The 19,233-nt window shown below is 42.6% G+C and overlaps 1 protein-coding gene across 1 annotated transcript; it reads right to left on the reverse strand.

Moving 5' to 3' along the window:
- Nucleotides 1-2,498: 2,498 nt before the first annotated feature.
- LOC123398211 (cleavage and polyadenylation specificity factor subunit 3-II) lies at nt 2,499-7,852 on the reverse strand. The gene is made up of 13 exons (XM_045092709.1): nt 7,462-7,852; nt 7,179-7,368; nt 7,017-7,089; nt 6,781-6,898; nt 6,595-6,668; nt 6,308-6,444; nt 5,575-5,638; nt 5,225-5,290; nt 4,978-5,047; nt 4,798-4,902; nt 4,326-4,467; nt 3,588-3,684; nt 2,499-3,067 (listed from the first exon to the last, which is right to left on the reverse strand). Exons 1-13 carry the CDS (start codon nt 7,484-7,486, stop codon nt 2,567-2,569), a joined length of 1,662 nt encoding a protein of 553 aa, XP_044948644.1. The 5' UTR covers nt 7,487-7,852; the 3' UTR covers nt 2,499-2,566.
- Between the last annotated feature and the right edge of the window lie 11,381 nt (nt 7,853-19,233).

Here is a 19,233-nt window from a genome sequence, read left to right on the forward strand (position 1 = left end):
CAGTATGTGGCTGGTGCCTTGGTGGCCTCGAGCTGGGGCGTGATTCGAAGTTTGGGTAAGATTGAAGTTTCCCCACATTCAGGTTTGCCCGCCCACCAGTCACACTAGTGTTGACTAACGGGGTCAGGCCAAAGCTAGGAAAATCAACCGACAGTAGTCCAGTTACGGCGGCCAAAAAGTGTATGATGAATCCGGGTACGTATGAAGCCGCTTTAAAAAACACATTCTTAATACTAAACAATTCTGAGAAAGGTTGCGTAGATAAGTCTCCATGTTTTATGTGCGTGCATAAAGTTTTACGGAAAAATAACTATTTTTTGTAACCTGTGCAAAAAGGACAAAAAAATGTGTCATAAAATGTTATTTAAAAGCATTGAATTAATCTTTTTACAAAGATAAAACAAAAATATATAAATATATTTTTTGATAAAACTTTATGCCACGCACACACATTTGCGAACATATATTAATGAAATTTTCTTTTGAATTTTTTGACATTTTAAAACAGGCTTAAAATTCCTTTTTGTGAGAAATGGATGCATATGCCCATGGGTGCAGGGAGTGCACTCTCCGTTACGGCCACCCACTGTAGATTGGACGGTGGCTGCAGAGGAGTATTGGGTTTGTCCGACATGCACTGTAGATTGGAGGCTTGATTGGACAACGCCGATGAACAAGAAAAGACGGGGAAAGGGTGGATGGGGTTGTGCCTGTGGGAAGGAGGGGCTCGGGATATGGTGTGGGAGAGGACATATCACGTCAAAGGTGTGGTGCCTTCGTTCATCGGTTGCTGCAGCAGGCAAGGCGATGACTGCTATAAGAGGGGAGGTGCTCAGGTAGAGGTTGCGAAATGAGTGGGTGAATGAGTAAGTGTGTGTGTGAGAGAGAGAGAGATAGTCGACCCAACCGTCTCCTAGGCGGTCCCACATGTTATAATCGGTCGCACAGTCAGCAAAGAGTCGGTCCACTCATTTACGTCCTCTCGATCCCACCTGTAAGGATTTAACATGGACCCACTTGTTAGAAATGCAACCAAGTAAGGGTATCTCCAATGCTAACCGGCACCGCAAATGTTATTTTCAGGTTCACACGTGGTTCACAGACATGATGATACTAATTCACAAATTAATCCCCATTTGTCTGGTTAGGAGGAGAGAGAGGAAAGGGGGCATGCATGTGGTTGCTTTTGGTTGGATATGTGTCTGTGGTGTGCGGTTGGAAGGAGAGGGGAAAAAGAGAGGAGGACTGCATGGTTGCTTTGTGTTGGTCAAGTGGATGTTTAGACTCCAGCATAGCCCTCCCCCCCCCCTGCGTGTTACTTTCGATTTTGCAGAAAACCAAGCGTCTCGAACGCTTCGTGGACCGATAGGGGTCCCCATTAGATGACAAAAGTTGTACGGACACCACAATCCTATATATATGGTAGCTTTGAGGTCCTTTGGAGATGCCCTAACGGTTAAAAGGATTGACCCGACAACAATGCTCAGGTTGGGCATTTATGATTATACGATGGAGGGAGGAGGGGGAGTGGGGAGAGTTAGAGAGTTGGACAAAACCAATGTTTTAAATAGCAAGATATGCCATTTAACGACGGCTCCACAAAAGCTATGAAAAACTATAGCGGAGCTATAGCGTAGCTAAGCCTCATTTAGCGTTTTCCTTAAATCACGAGAAATTGGTAAAATAAGTATACAATCAGGCATCATATATAATATATTACATATATTTGGCATATACACATGTTTGCACATAAAAACCCGAGCATCAATCAGGTGTCCTAATTCAATAAGCAAGCCTCGCATCAACGCATCATATATACATAAACAAGAACACAAAATAATGCAGAACGATGGTCTTGTATAGCGGCTTAGCAAACAAAATGACTCTAAACTTAGCGCTATAGCGGGAAATAGCATACTACTAGTGTCATTTTTAATTTAGTGTTAAAAGTGCATAGCTTTAGCGGGAGAGCTTTCAAAGGCTATAACTGGCTATTTAAAGCATTGGACAAAACTAAGTACAACTAAGAACCAGGAGCATAAAAAAATAAAAATTCCCTTTTTAATAGTCAAATATCTTTCGGAAGTGGCATATTATGGGTATGTTTAGCTTTAGGCCAAGGTTTTACACTTTCCCTACCAAATAGCAGGTACAATTTTGGTTGCCCCAACATTGACAAGAAAAACGAACTAGTGGACAAAGAGCTATTGGCAACCATCCAAACAAAGACCAAAATTTTGGTCTTAACTAAAAAGTTAGTAGGGCGAGCTTTGGGCCTTTGGTGACCATGCAAGCACCCATATACAACGTTGTACATATATGTGTTTTCTGTTTTACAATGTTGGGAGTAGTATTTTATGAGCGCGCCCTCAATACTTTCAAAATCGGTTGAAAATGCAGCCAGGCTGGCATTTGATTTGCCCAGATGTCTTTATAAAACTATCTAACTGTTAGATTTTGCAGCTTCTTCGATTGGTGCATTAGGTTTAAAGCGAAGATGAGGGGCAAGCAAACACTAATTCTATATTCTGATCATCCACAAAAGCTAAAACAATACCCATTCATTTTACTCACTGGCTAAATCATCTACAATGCCAGTTTCTGCCTCTCCAATCCTGGAGCGAAGCAGTGGTTCAAATTGGACTGAATGTCCTTCTGTGCCCAGAAACTGAAGAAGCTCATCCTCGCACAAAATTTTCGGTGCCTTGCACTTCTCCATCAGAAGTATGCCCTCCGCTAGTTTCTCGTCGCCGTTGGCTCCAGACAGATGGTTTCCACAAATCAGGTTCGACTTCCGTGGACTATCTCTAGCCTGTGCAGTGCTACAGTTTGTGATAAACTTCTCTGTGGCGCTTATTTTCAGATTCTGGGCCGTCGGAATGGAGACGGTCTCGTTGTTAGCTGGGTAAAAGCATGGCATCCCCAATTCAGATTCAATTCTGTCCTTCAAAAAGGCCATCTGAGGCTTTTCGCCATGAACGAGAATCACATGGCTGGGTGAAAGAAACTCTGTGAGATCCATGATTCCTTTGGAGTCTGTGTGAGGACTGAATGACAGCTGATGGATCTGGTGCACAAAATGGAAAAAATTAACACTGGTATGAAAGAATAAGAAGCATAATTACATTCAGAGAAAAGGATAAACATGAACACAGGAAATAAGAATTACAGAGGCTAACTACCAAAATTTCAAGAAAAGCAATTCATTGAGGTGGAGACCTGAACTTATATTGTTACTATGTACTCATTCTGTAAACTAATACAAAGACGTTTTAGGTCACTAAGTAGTGACCTAAAACGTCTTATATTAGTTTAGAGAGGGAGTAGTGTGTAGAGCTATTCTGTTGAACAGTTTGTAATATTGTAAGTCACGAATTTGAGCATGCATAATCTGGTGATCCATTGAACTTCTAAGCAGCATACGATCATTTTTTACGAAAACAATAAAGCACTAAATGGACTAGTGATGACTGATGAGTAATGGCACAAGATGTTGAAAATTATCAACCAAAGGTCAATGTATAGTATCCACTTCATATGTATTTTTACTGTAGACTGAGAGAGCTGTAAAATGAAGAAAGAGCAACCTGACATCTGACATCAATACGTGTTTCCTTGTCTAAATCGATTCTGGTTGCTTTTCCAGACATCAATTTATGGCCAATGGTTCCGGCAACACAATATCTGGATGGCAAAAATAAACGTGAGAACAAAATATAAATATCACAATTCTATATTTTAAGAGGTGTGCTTCGGTAGACCCCCCCCCCCCCCCCCCCTGCTCCCACAAAACGTAGAAGGGGGAACGTATACCCACCTTGTATTGTACACTACAGGCCGCCGTACGTATATAATACGAGGTGGGTACAATGCGAGGTATATACGGCGGCCTGTAGTGTACAAAATGAGATGGGTATACGTTTCCCCTTCTACGTTTTTTTTTTGTGTGTGTGTGTGTGGGGGGGGGGGGTCTACGGAAGCAAAAGTGATATTTTAAGCAGGCAGAAAAGTTTTCCCTACTTATTTCAGTGAAAGAAGAAGAAAATAAGAATTAAGAGAAAACAAAGCAGTAAAATGTGTCAAGTACAAACTATAAAGCAACAACATTCAACTCCAAGAGAAAGACATCATCTCCAACTCTCCAAGCAGGAAAGCATTCACTAAAGCAGAAGGCAGCATAGACCTCTCCTGTTTTCCACCATAACAGTACCGGTACTAACAACCCAACAGGAGCAACTTATTCAGGGAATAAACATGTACAGTATGTTTGTTCCTACGCCATTAGCAAACATGGAAAAACAGAAATTCTGAGTTAAGGGCAATACCCTGGAAGTGTAACCAGATTTTTTTCTGATGGAGCCCATCTTTTAAACACCTCAAGGGAAAAGCCACCGCTAATCATACCAGGTGTTGCGAAAAGTACACAGGGTTCAGGGTCATTAATGAATGAACGCTGGAAGTCGCAAACTGCAATGTGAGAAAACCTTCAATTTCATTATGGTAAAGGAATTGCAAATGAAGCAAAATATCATATTTCCGTTTAAAAGTGTACAGGTTATCTTAGGTCACAATTAAAATCTTTAACATTACAAATAAGAACCTTTGCTAAGAAGCGACACAATGAACAAGCAGACATAGTATCCAGCAGACCCATTTAGAATTGTTCTTGCCAAAAAAAAAAATCACCTAATGTGTTCTTTTAAAGGCTGAACTGAACATTTAGAATTTTTACTCAATCAAATGTGTGCTATATTCATTTTGCATATGGTTGACTGAGAAGCTTTTTCAAGAACGTACCATGCTTGAATTCAAATGGGTTGTGAACTGTGTAGCTGTCCTTTATCTTTTGGCTAGTCCATCCAATAAGCATCTTGTAGTACATGTTAGCTTGAATAGTTAAACCTATAGAACAAACATAATGTCAAATAAATCACACAATTCATAAAAGCAAATAAAGTTTGGCCAAAATAAACATACCAGCGGAGAAATAAATAGGAATCTTCAAGTTCATTCTTTCCCAATAGTCATCCAGTAATATGCATAGCTCCTGACACATATTAGATCAATTATGTTAAATGTAAATGAATATTCTATCATGGATGTTTTAAACAGTGTGCTCCCAAGGAAATCTTTTTCAATGGGAACCTACTCATTTAAGTTAAGTAGTGATACAGTCCATCACAAATTTGCTTGTCTACAAAAAACTGACAGTAAGTGGGGGTACCTGAGCTCTTCCCAAAGCAAATGCTGGAATTAGAACTTTACCTCCTCCAGAAACACATTTATGGACCTACAGAAAACATACTATCACTGAGTAGCACACATAAACTCAAATGATTTTAATTTAACTTAATATAACCATGTAGACTAGTTTTGGACTAAACAGTAAGAACTCGACAATAGATACATTGTTGGAACAAGTTGGACTTAACAATTGGTGAAAGTTAACTTCCTGGATGTAGGAGAACACAACCATCAGCATTGATAATTATCTTGCTCCACCAAGATATTAAACATGCAATAAAAATCTACAAGGCAGAGTATATTGGCAATGCCAAGATTCAGGTTCCATACCGCTTTTAAGAACTCCCTCTCTCGGGCATGCTTTGAGTCACGTACAGTTTTAGCGTATGTAGACCTGCAGACAGAAATATCAATTTTGTACTTACACATGGACAAAAGGAATATCCAAACCAACGAACTATACTATTAATGCCCAATTGTAATGGTACAACATTAAGACAAGAAAAAAATAAATCCTAAAATAATGAAGAATCATTTATTTTATTTAAGCATGAGCTGAATGGATCGACCTACTTTTCGATAAAGGGTGGATTTTATTAACTCAAAGTGAAGCATCAAGGGGATACAAACACAATGAGTACACACCCGGCGCTGGCATAGCTAGGAAGCACACAGCCAATACCAACACACTCAACTAAACATGTCGGCAAAGAGCAAAGTCATACAAGACCAAAGCTATGCCTACGAGGGAAAAAACGTAAAGGGGTGATTTCCAACTGTAGCCCAACTGATTTTCAGGTAATTACCATGGTTAACTGCATGAACCAGCTACAGGTCAACTGGTGTAGCAGTTTGGAAACATGAGATTAGTAAAGATAAACCATGCACTGAAATGTCAGCCAAAAAAAGGGCAAGGTAAAAAGGAAACCTGATGTACTTGTGTTAAACCATAACATAGAACTTATAAATCTCATAGGGCATAAATCCTAGACACACTAGGTCAACAATCCAAGAAAATTGGGCATAACGTAGAAAAGCATTTGCAATTGGAGTTGGAACATACTCCGTTATTAAGAGATCCAACTTCAGATGATCAATTTGCGCTGCTCCAAGATGTCTATCTGGTGTCATATTGTAATCCCCGGTGTAGACCATAGCAGCATCTCCAACTTTTGCATAAATCATTGCAGCTCCCAAAACCTTAAGTTTGGCACAATAACTAGATTAGGAAGCACGGAGATGAACGCTCAACTCTCTGACAATTAGTAAGCACAGAGAACAATTAACAACTTTGAATAATAATTTCAGGACATTACTAGATGCAAGAAAAACATAGGTATGAGAACATACATGTCCAGCATAATAGGCACGGATCACAAGGTCTTTATCTACTTGAATGGTTTGCTTCAAGTCCAAAGGTATCACTGAAAGATCAAATATGTAAAGCAAATGAGAATACCATCCCTGCATACTTGTGTGTCAGCATCATTAATTTGTGGGTAGATCAGTGAAAGAAATGCTGAAATCTGTCATTACCTTTCTTCATACAGCGGTCAATGTCTTCATAGCTATACTGTTCTTCCTCTCCTCTGTGATCTACCATTACTTTCCTATAATCTTCCAGCATCAATGGAGCTAAAGCCTTTGTAGGGTACTGTTTGAGGCACATGTTGTAATTAGAATATGAAGATCACTCAGGAAAAAGTATTGAAGCCATGGGAATTTCAAAAATTAATTAAATGCATTTTCCAAATAACAAAAGTTAGGCTTACCGTCATGTAAATCGGACCATGGTACCCACAGACCTCAGTGAAATACGGCAGCGCCCCAATATGATCCAAATGGCTGCAAGAGACAAACTTCAGAAGTAAGCTAATCGTGACAGCAATTGAAACAATCGACCCAGGGGAACTCTAAAATTATTGCCTACATACAAGTGTGTGATGACCACACAAGAGATTGCAGAGGTGAAGTCAGTGGCGCCCGGGGCGGCAGCAAGGATGCGTGCGAAGTCCGGGTAGCGTTGAGAATCGTGGTGGCCCATGTGCATGCCGCAGTCGAACATGACACGCTTCCCGCCGATGGTCACCACCACGCAGCTCTTTCCCACCTCCTGCCCCGCCCCTGCAACACGTACGTAGACAGACAGACAACATCTGAGTGGTTTCGATCGATCAATCAAACCTTGTTGGACGAAGTAGTTGGTAGGTCGCTCACCTAGCACGAGGCAATCGATGCTCATGCCTGGATGGCAGCAGAGAGCTCACGGCGTTGAGCGGGGAGGCGACGCCGTGCCTTTAGGAGGGCGCGAGCAGAAGCAAGGTGCGCCGCTGCTGTGGCAAGCGGGCGTGAGCGTGATATAATCTCCAGTAGCGCCTAATATTCCACCGCGCAGATCCGGATTGCGGGAGGGCGGCCTGGAGGCGGAGAACACGGGCGACGCCGGCAACGGAGGAGCGGCGCTCTCCTCTTTTTCTGCGTGCAGCGGCGTTGGGGCAGGAGGGTGGGGACACAACAGTGGGCGGGACGGCGGCGGCGCTGTGCTTGCGAGGTCGATTGGCGGTTGGGGCGAGCTTGGGCAGGGCGCGCCGGCGAGGGGGAGTGGCGGCTGGGGACGGGGCGGGCTCCGGAGCGGCGCTTGTCGGGGCAGTGCTAGGGAGCGGCGGGCTCGGCAAAGCGCTCGCCTACTGCCTACAGAACATGGGCCAGGCCCAACGTAGCAGTAGGTTGCATGCTCACCTAGGAATCACACTTGCAACATTCCCTTTCAAAAAAAATTCACATTTTTTCTCTTGTTCTTTTTTTAGGGGAATTTTTTCTCTTGTTCTTTTAGGTAAAATACAATTGACTCAAAAAAGGTAAAATACAACTGCCTCAAAAAAAAGGTAAAATACAAATGTCTCAACAAAAGGTAAAATATACAAGAATCCATATTTGGCTAAGAGAGTGATTCCACTACTTTTAATTATCTCAACAAGAATACTTTCACATCATCAAAATTGTTGTAGTTGTTAGATTTACTAGCACGATCCACCAGCATCCGTCTGATCTACACATTAGAATCCTCTATCATGCAACAGGGTTTAAAATCATATTGCTTTCAACTGTGACATACACAACTTTTCATGTTAATATTTTTCTTTGCTTATGCAAAATTTCTTATAAATTAAATTGTAAGGACTGAATTTGTATTCTAGACAATGTTTAGAATCTATATATGCAATTCTGAAGCAACGTGCAAGGTATCATCCTGTATATTTTAGAGTTTCATCAAAACTTATCTGTTTTAATTTTTTCATGTACCTTTAAAAAAAGTGTACGCACGTTTTGAAAATATAGTAATGTACTTTAAAAGGTGTTCATAGATTTTCACAAAAAGCAGTTTGTATTTTAAACAAAAGGTCAGCTGTACAAAATACGACCATATAGTATTTGATAATAAATTATGAAACATTTGAGAAACATGATAAATTTTATCTAAAACATGATGAACATTTTCTAAATGCATAATAACTTTTTTTAAAGATGATGTTTTATAAAATAAATTATAATTCTTTAAATATGTGAGGAACATTTTGAGAAAAGAAACAACATTTTTACACAAATAAACATTTATTGTAAAGTATGCGATGAAAATTTAAAAAGAGCATAATGAATTGTTTTTTACATGATGAACATTTTCTAAATACATGGCAAACATTTTTTTGTTAATGATTGTGCACTTTTTCCAATACATTAAGAAAAAATAGTACATACTGAACATTTTTTGTGAAAGACAATGAACATTTTTTTAAATACAACCCTAAACTTTTTTTCAAAAACTAGTGAGGAATATTTTAGAAATGCAAAATGCACCTTAAAAACACACGGTCAAGGGCCTCTGCATAATTTGTAATGGGAGTCCCATTGTTGAAGGGGAATAAGTCAACTTGACCATCCATCTTCCCTCCTTACAAGTTGTTGCTAACAAGATTGCCTCCTTGGTTGACCTAAATTTCTTCATTGAAGAAACCGAAGACAAAGAAGAAAAGAAAGCAAACCAATGTGCATGAGAAAAACTTCCCTCCCAACACCCACATCCCATCCCACGTGGATGGTTGGCTCTCGAGCGCATTCGAAGATATGGACCTTAGCCTTTAAACACGGAAGCTATCACCCTAATTTTCTAAGGCGTTGCAAAACAATTGGCGATCCAGATTGGTATGGCGACTTTGTTACTTTGTCAGAGTGCCTTTATGTGATATATATACACCATAAGGTCATTTTTAACGGATTCCCTATCCAAACATAAGGGGTATAAGTATGGTTTTACTCCTAGTCGAAGTCCGGTTTTACTCCTAGTCAAAGTCAACTTGACCATCCATCTTCCCTATCCGAACATAAGGGGGTATAAGGGAGTATAAATTTAACACTCGTGCCTACCAATCCCCTATATTTACTCTGTTTGGAGGCGTCTAAGTGCAAATTTTCTTCATATAAAGGCCTCCTTATGGACGTCCAGCGACTCATATGAAACTTCCTTTTTGACGACGTTGATCTCCAGCCTCGTTGGCACTAAGGGAGTCCAAGACTAAGGGGCCCTCGGGTCGCTGACCTATCTTTACGGCCGAACTCATGGGCCGCCCTATGATTATCATTGAAGGGACGAACTAAAAGACGACGCCGTGTCCAGAACGGAATTTTCTGAAGCCTTAGTGTATGCTTCAAGTCAAAATGATCATATCGGCATGTTTACTCCCGGACATAACCGACATTGTGTAACCCTAGGTACCTATAGTATCTATATAAACACAGGGTTTTAGTCCATAGGACATATTAAGATCAATACTCCTAGGATTTTAGACCACATCATACGATCTCATGGTAGATCAAGTCTGTACTTGATACATCATTATTAATACAAACAAAGCAGGACGTACGGTATTACCTCCATCAAGAGGGCTCGAACCTGGGTAAATATCGTCTCCCTTATCTCTTGTTACCCCTCGATCCAAGATCCACAGTTCGGGACCCCTACCCGAGATCTGTCGGTTTTGACACCGACATTGGTGCTTTCATTGAGAGCTCCACTATAGGATCGCCAGAAGGATCGATGGCTCACTTGGTCACCAACGATGGCATGAGTGTCGGTGTCAAAATCGGCAGATCTCGGGTAGGGGGTCCCAAACTGTGGACCTTAGATCGATGGGTTGCAGGAAAGAGGGGGAGACAGTGTTTACCCAAGTTCGGGCCTTCTTGAGGAGGTAAAACCCTACGTCCTGCTTGATTATATATATGTGGATGATGATTATAGAGTCTACCTTGAGATAATGTATACTAAACCCTAGGTGAATCAACCTAATCTATGTTACTTGTATGTCACGCCAGTCTTCCGTGCTTTCCTCCTTGAGTACGAGATGATAGCACGGTCCAGCCTCCAATTAGTATGGCCCATAAGGCCGACCTCTTCATAGTAAGCCGACTACCTGAGGACCCTTAATCCCGGACTCCCACAGTAGCCCCCGAACTAGCCTTCAATGCCGATGTGCAGGTTCTTCAGATGATCGCACCCAGATTGTTCGGTTCGCAAGGCGATTTCCCCTGCTTCCTCCAAACAGGAAATGAAGATTTTATCCTCGGCCGATTCACGGTTACAGAAGCATCGCGGGGTCCTCAATTTTTAACTCTGCACAAAGATTAATAACCATTATTGATTCTTGCATGGCTTTGTAAAGCCAAGCACTTTTGGCAATCCCTGACGGAATCGTTCCCTATAGCAAGAGGGGGTAACACCCTTTATAAATAGATCAAAATATGTTCTGATGCTCCATCGCCTCCCAGCCTCACCAAGAAACCCTAGTGCTCTTAACACTTCCGGAATTATGGTAGGTTCCTCCTCACGCCCCCTTGGCCCCCTTCCGGGGGACTGGGTGTCACGCCCAAGATGCGGCCCTATCCTCAATTTGGCACGAGGGCCTTGTCAGGGATAGAAGCGCATCTCGTCGTTTCGCAAGAATGGATATCGTTACAAGTACATGTACTGAAAAGAAGAGATATATAGAATTGGCTTACACTCGCCACAAGCTACATCAGAGTCACATCAGTACAATACATAATGAGCACGAAGAAGAGCAGGGTCCGTCTACGAACGAAAGCAAACGAGAAAAGAAGAACGACGTCCATCCTTGCTATCCCAGGCTGCCGGCCTCGAACCCATCCTAGATCGATGATGAAGAAGAAGAAGAAGCAACTCCAAATGAACAATCAACGCGCTCGCGTCAAGTAACCTTTACATGTACCTGCAACTGGTGACTGGTGTTGTAGTAATCTGTGAGCCACAGGGGACTCAGCAATCTCATTTCCAAAGGTATCAAGACTAGCAAAGCTTAATGGGTGAGGTAAGGTTAAGTGGTGAGGTTGCAGCAGCGGCTAAGCATATATTTGGTGGCTAAACTTACGAGTACAAGAAATAAGAGGGGGAAGATCTACGCATAGCGGACGTGACTACTGATGATCAAATGAATGATCCTGAACACCTACCCACGTCAGACATAACCCCACCGTGTCCTCGATCAGAGAAGGAACTCACGAAAGAGACAATCACGGTTACGCACTCAGTTGGCATGTTTTTATTAAGTTAACTTCAACTTATCTAGAACCAGTGTTAAACAAAGTTTCCACGTTGCCACATAACCGCGGGCACGGCTTTCCGAAAGATTTAACCCTGCAGGGGTGCTCCAACTAGTACATCACAAATTACCACAAGGCGCATAGAAATCCTCGATCACGAAACTCACGATCTCGTCGGACTCCTTAGTGGAAAACCTCAACTCCGAGATTACCCAAAGCATCACCGGAATCCCGATGCACAAGATATCTCGCCAAAGGTAAAACTAATCCAGCAAGGCTGCCCGGCGGGTCGACGATCCCGATAGGAGCCGCGTATCTCGTTCTCAGGACACGACGGATGAGCGATGGCTACCACGCCAGACGCCGAGTTGCCCCGGGTAGCGTTAGTAAGCTGCTCTGTTTTAGACCAGCACCATCAGCACTAGCCCTCCCTGTATTATGTAGAATTACTCCTCGGGTTCATGACGCCCTATGCTTTCAGTATTAACAAGATTATTATGTTGGGCAAATGTAGTACCAATGTTGGGCCTTGCCAGACCAGCTTTAATCTAAAACGAATTATCAAGGGGGTCCCCATAACAACCCCGATCGTGTTAGGAGAGCTCAATTATGGAACATAACACAGGTAGCCGAAACTAAGGGGGCAAAGGTGGAACAAAACACCAGGCTAGAAAGACCAAGCCTTCCACCTCTTACCAAGTATATAAGTGCATTAAATTAAATAGCATTTAATAGGGTGATATAACAAGGAACCCATGTTTTCACAAGGAAGCAAAGCACCTGCAACTAGCAACGCTAACATAGGGTTAAGCAAGCGGGAACATAGCTAATCAGTGGTTTGCTAGGTTGAACAGGTTGAAGGTTTTCATGGCATTGTTGAGAGGCTGATACTTAATAGGTGGTAGGCAACGAGACATAATCGATAGAAACGGTAAAACTAGCATGGCAATAATAGTAATGGTATCTGGGGAAATGGTCATCTTGCCTGAGATCCCGCTTGGAAGAAGAATGACTCCGTGAAGCAGACAACCGATGTAGTCGAAAGGGTCCTCACTTTACGACACGCTTGCGGAACTCTATCGAGACGAAGCAAACCGGAAACAAGAATCAACACACGAAATTCACCACACGATGCACAACACATATGATGCATGAACAGGCTGAATACATGCAAGTCACGGCATGGCAATTCACACAATCAAACACTACACATTAAGTGAAGTTCAATATGCAACGAGTTGCATATTAACGAAACTCCACATAGGGGTTATTTAGTTCTATCCCGATTAGGTACTCAGCAATATGAAATGTGATTAAACATGGCAACAGGTGAAGCGCAATTAATCTACCTATCTAGGCATTTTAAATGAGGTCGGAAATGACATATAGCATTTCCGAAACGACCTCACATGTTAATTTACACTTCTGTTCAGATCTGAACTAACATGTTTAAATGTTTGTTAAACAGCAAAACAAATAGGTTCACGTGATTCGACGCGTCGTTGCAAGCAATTTACACATACACAACATCTCCAACGAAGCTACGGATCAAAAGATACGGACACCGCAAGATATGATGGCATGAATGCAATATGTGTGCAACGACAGTCACAAGCATTTCCAAACATGCAACCATCAAGATAAAATGAAATTACACGAGATTCTAAGCAAGTTCCATATAGGACATGATCAAAACGGAGCTACGGTTCAACAACTACGAGCAAAACAATATATAACTACAATCTGCCAAAATCAGCCACATAGCATTTTCTACACCCCACAACTACGAGGTACACAAATCCAATATACTCAACCAAGGCATGACACGATAGAGGGCAAGAAGCACTACAACATACAACTAACAACAACTAGCATGGAAGCATGGATCACTAGAAAAAGAAGTCACAAAATGACTTCTCACACACAGTTTCAAACTTAGTGAAAATAACAGTTTAAGAAACTGCAGTTTTCGATCTGAAGGCATATTGACAGCAGCAAAACCATAAGCTACACGACTCCAAATGGCATGAAAATTGATAGCATGCTAGAGAATCCCAAAGTCTACAACTAACTCCATTGCACCAACCTCAAAAGAGCTAGAGATCATGAGATCAACTCAAGACAAGACAACAACAAAATATAACAGATCTCAGACTTATAAATATTTCAGCATCTCTAAAACAACACTATTTCCTAGCAAGTAAAGAACAAGCAAACCACACCTAAACATGGATTTCTATTGCAACCAAAATTACCACGGGCTAGACTAAACATCCAAGAGCAACTCTCTAGTTGACAACTTAATCATATCGCGCACGGAATAAATCCCACAAAATAGACAAGAGGGCAACATAGCAAAATATCGCGTGAACTAACTTGGTCAAAAGCTAAAACTAAAAACACAGTTAAATTCTATGGATTTTTCAACCCCGAAAACATATATAACATGAGGGGTCGCAAAATAAAAACAACGCCACACGTAAATGCGAGATAATGTCCTAAACGCGGTATAATAAATAGCCTCGGAAACATACATGCAAAAATACCAACGACTACTCTAAAATACATGACAAAAGGGTTCCTAAAACATGAGCATTTTATCTACGGGGTTCGAGCAATCCGGACACGCACGAGAAAATAAATACGGGACGAATCCTATTGGGACAGCATGTAAAACTATGCATTTGGTGGTTCAAACTACTTCAAACATTTATGCAAGTTGCAAAATCGTAATCTACGCAAAATTCTACAGGAAGTACATATCTAAATCATCGCGATCCGACATACGGATTAAAAGATACGGGCATTTTAATATACGTCAATTTTCTGGAATTTAATTAATTCCGAAAATCCCTAAAAGAAATTAAACTACCGGGCCTACTGGGGCGTAAAATAACTAACAACACCGAGGGCATAAATAAAAGGGCTGGGGGGAACTGCTCACCTGAGGTCCACACGGGCCAGGTCGGTGGGGAGCTTGGGCCGCGGGACGATGGGCCGAAGGGAGGAGCTGCTGGACCGGGGCGCTGGCCAGGGTGCGCTGCACCTCGCAGGCCGGGGCGCTGCGGCCCACGTGCCGGCGCTGGGGAGGCCCAGGACGGGCGAGGAGGCCTAGCAGGGAGCGCTGCGCTCGGACGAGTCGTCTGCCTCCGCTCGCTCCCGATCCTGCGGCATGCGGCGCCGGCCACGGTGTGGAGGGAACCGGGAGGTGGCGGCAGCTGGTGCCAACGAGGCGGGGAAGCGGGCCTGGGGCTCCCGAAGGCGGATCCGGCCTCGGGTCTGTCAGATCTGAAGTCGGCCGACCGACACAGTGCTCGGGGTTGGGGCGAGGTTCGTGGAGGTGAGCGGCGGAGCTGCTCCCGGGCACAACTGCTGCACTCCGACGAGGAGCTGGGGACGGGCCGGTGCAGCCGGGCTGGGGCGCCGGCCGGCGATGGTGCACAGAAGGCGGCGGTAGGGCTGGAGTCCGGGAGGAGGCCGGCGGGGTACTGCCATGGAGGGGCTTGAGGGAGCTCGAGCATGGGGGATCGGGGTTGCGCGCCCAGATGGACTTCGTGCGGGCCTGACCCGGGCTCGGGCGGGCCCGGCGGCTGGAGGTGGGAGGAGAGAGCAGGTGGGAGGCGGCTAGGGTTTCGGGACGATGCGGATTTCGAGGAAGAGAGAGAGAGACTGCTAAAAAAATGCATGGGGGTCCTATTTATAGACAAAGGGGGGCTAGGTTTAGCGAAATTTTGCCCCGGTTCCAACCACGCGGTCGGAATCAGACAAACTCGAACGCGGGGACGGTTAAGTGGCCGTGTAAAGTAGTTATCCGAAGACGAGAGGGAAAACGAGCGGCTCGGCAATGAGATTTAAAACACCGAAAGACGTCCGACGAATAACCGAAGACGGTGCCGCTACGGTCGACCGTTCGGGTACCAGACGGACTCCGATTGCAATGAGATTTGGCAGGCGGCCTACCTATATTAAAATAAGACCGCACGTCAAATTCCAACCCAATCAGAGAAAGTTTTCAACGCACTTTTAAAAACAAGGATTTAATGATGCTGCGGGCGCGTGCGTGTGTGGTCGGGCTCAGAACGGACAACGACGAGAACCGGCAACTAACAACGGATGCAAGTTTTGAAAACTGGCGGCAACGGAGATGCCGATGCAATGCTGATGATGCGCATGATGCGACAAATAAAATAGACACACGACGGAAACATAATAAAAAGGGGAATTTTCTGGGGCGTCGGTCTCGGGCTGTCACAACTCTCCTACACTACAAGAGGATCTCGACCCGAGATCCAAGAATGAAAGGGGGAGAGGATGAGAAGCAAGAGGTAAAACTTAATTGCTTCTTTGACAAACGAGTGAAACCAACGATCCTTGAAGGTTGCAAAGCGATGAGGAATGATATGAGAAACAAGCAAGAATTCACGGAAAATTTCGGCAGCACTTCGGTAGGAAAATGGGACAAAAATTTTCGATAAGATGGGAGAATTAGACAATATTCATAACAAACAACTAAATAGAACAAGGGAACACCATGATCTTGATAGAACAACATGATTGACCCAAAAGAGCAACATCACAACAACTCTGGACCAAGAGAATATAAACTATATCATTGGGAACAAAGAAAGAATAAGAGAATGACAACTACTATCACAAGAATCTTGAAGAACACCTTGAGACAAAGAATTGATACCATGAGCACCACCATGACGAACCTCTTGGGGAACATCAGAATGAAATAATGAAAGAATAATATTAAAGGCCTTGCAATGATTTAGATGAAGCTTCTCAAAGAGATACTTGATAGAACTTGGAACTTCGGAAAAGAAAGATAAGAACACTACGAACAAGAATAAGAATTATGTTATGCTTATCCTTCATCAAGTTAAATTGATGACAAGCAACGGATTAACATACCACTTATTCTTCTTGAAAAGGTTGAATAGATAAAGATAGAGCACAAATTGAAGAAATCTTCACGAAGCACCGGTAAGAATGCAAGCGAAATGGATACCAAGAATGCATGGAGACACATGAGAATTAAGAGCTCATGAGCCACCTGAGAGAAAACTTGAACAAGGCGCCAGAATAATTGAGAGACGAACGAAGAGACAACAATTGAGAAGAATTGAGGATGAAAGCTGAAAGCTGAGAACGAAGAATCTTCTCAAATGATGGCCTTCGGAGGATCGAGAAATGAACACAACATTGAAAAGCACTGGATAGCAAGAAAGGGATTACTCATGAATGACAACAATCCAAGATGATGCCACAAGGCTGAAATGATGACTCTCCAAGAGAATGGACCAAGATTTGAGAGAAACACTCCTTCGGTCTTCCAAGCTGAAAATGATGACGAGAAACAACACCAAGAATACTGAGACACTCCGGAATAATGAAGAATGAAAGGTTGAGCCGAATATGAGAATGAATTCAAATTGATCTTGAAGAAGGGATATGACTGGTGAAATTCATACTTATGTCATAGTTGAAAAGAATTAAAGATCTCTGGAAAGATTACAAGAGCTATAAAAGATCCTGGGAAGAACATGTGGGTTATGGGCCCACTCAAAAGAAACCACCCTTGAAAAGATTGCGTAGAAAGAGAGATGTTGCACCGGTACAAATGAAAACTAGATGAGGTTGAGCCCTCAAAATAATTGAAAGAATTGAAAACAAGAACTTCTGAGATATGTTCAGCACTCCGGATAGACTAGAGAGAAATGAATAACAAGATAGGCTGAAAAGAATCTCCAACATAGGAAGGAATTACAAGGATGAATAGGATATAATGAACACGAACAACTAAATTGAATTCACCGTAAAGATAACAAGATTGAAGAAATGATGAACACGAAGCTCCTGTGAATCTTCACAATGAACCATCGGATAAGAGAGAAAAGAAAAGATCGCGAAAGCAACAATTAAAAGGCACTTGGATGAAAATTGAATCACTGAAGAAAAGGGTGGGAGGGCGGGAAAAACAAAGACAACTTGGGACAGATGAGATGAACTCCGGAAAGAAATGAGAGAATGATCTTGCAAAATTATAGAGGATATAATTCACTTGGAGAGAAACACACCGGGTGGAATAGAATTGATATGACGACTCCGGTTGTCAAGAATTGAAAAGAAACTTTGATTGAGCAAAAGAATATATGATCATTCCCATAGAAATATGAGAACAACTCTTGGAAAGATATGAAATCACCATTTAACATCGAAGCAACTCGAATTACCATATTCAACAAAACAAAGGATGCGGCTTGCAATTAGCCAGAACAAACTCATGAGAAAGATTTCGTCTGGTATTTTCGTGGACAGGATCGCACGGGCTCGATCCTTACAGTAGCCATCCTGTGCAAGGCAGTGCACACGACATACGAAGCGTCCGCGAGTCGTAGCAAGCTACAAGGACTCTTTAAGACACAACAAGAACCGCTGTAAGATGACTGTGAACAAACGAATCCACTAGATGTCGAACCCCAACCTAACATCATGCATTTTTTGGAAGTTTGTCCTATAAGTAACTACTTGAATTCCCACCTAAGAATTCCCGAAATTTCTGGTCATGCAATCTGGTATACGGATACAAGAAGTAATATATCACACAACTCCTATACTAACCCGTCCAGTGTATCACATCCGTCAACACATAACCAGAATCTCGGAACTTCATCTACTACAGACCCTCGTGATCACAACGATACAAAGTATGGAAGTACTCCCGAACAATCTGCACCAATACTGGGGACATCGGGGTTATCTCGCCACTACTAGTATTGAAGCAATTACGAACATCCTTCATTCTGAGATACTAAGAAATCTGAATGATAACTATGTGCTCGAGAATCCCGTGGAGCTCAACTCCCCGGAAGAAATCAAGTTAGACAGGAGGCACCAAGACAGAACTCCGTCACATCGACATCATATAGATTCCAAGAATATCTGCGTGATCTTAAAAAAAATTGAGTGAGAAGAGGAGTAGAATTAAAATATTACGTCATGATTCCTCACCAGAGCATAGAAGAGGAGAAAAAAGAATCCTACTGTCCGATATATAACTAGACTCAAAGCAATTTTTCACTAGACTCGACTCGTCCAAGTTCGATCAATCAAGGGGCTCCTAGGTCGGTACTGCTCTGATACCAACTTTTCACGCCCAAGATGCGACCCTATCCTCAATTTGGTATGAGGGCCTTGTCAGGGATAGAAGCGCATCTCGTTGTTTCGCAAGAATTGATATCGTTACAAGTACATGTACTGAAAAGAAGAGATATATAGAATTGGCTTACACTCGCCACAAGCTACATCAGAATCACGTCAGCACAATACATAATGAACACGAAGAAGAGCAGGGTCCGTCTACGGACGAAAACA

Source organism: Hordeum vulgare, chromosome 5H (assembly GCF_904849725.1).
Source record: "Hordeum vulgare subsp. vulgare chromosome 5H, MorexV3_pseudomolecules_assembly, whole genome shotgun sequence".
In the NCBI taxonomy this organism is placed as follows: Eukaryota; Viridiplantae; Streptophyta; class Magnoliopsida; order Poales; family Poaceae; genus Hordeum; species Hordeum vulgare.

Bases quoted from the DNA above. Each gene is read 5' to 3' on its own strand.
- LOC123398211 (XM_045092709.1), bottom strand. From the start codon at position 7,486: ATGAGCATCGATTGCCTCGTGCTAG. The intron at 7,369-7,461 runs GTGAGCGACCTA...TACGTGTTGCAG, and splicing joins CATCGATTGCCTCGTGCTAG to GGGCGGGGCAGGAGGTGGGA. The intron at 6,669-6,780 runs GTAATGACAGAT...TTGATCTTTCAG, and splicing joins TGACCGCTGTATGAAGAAAG to TGATACCTTTGGACTTGAAG.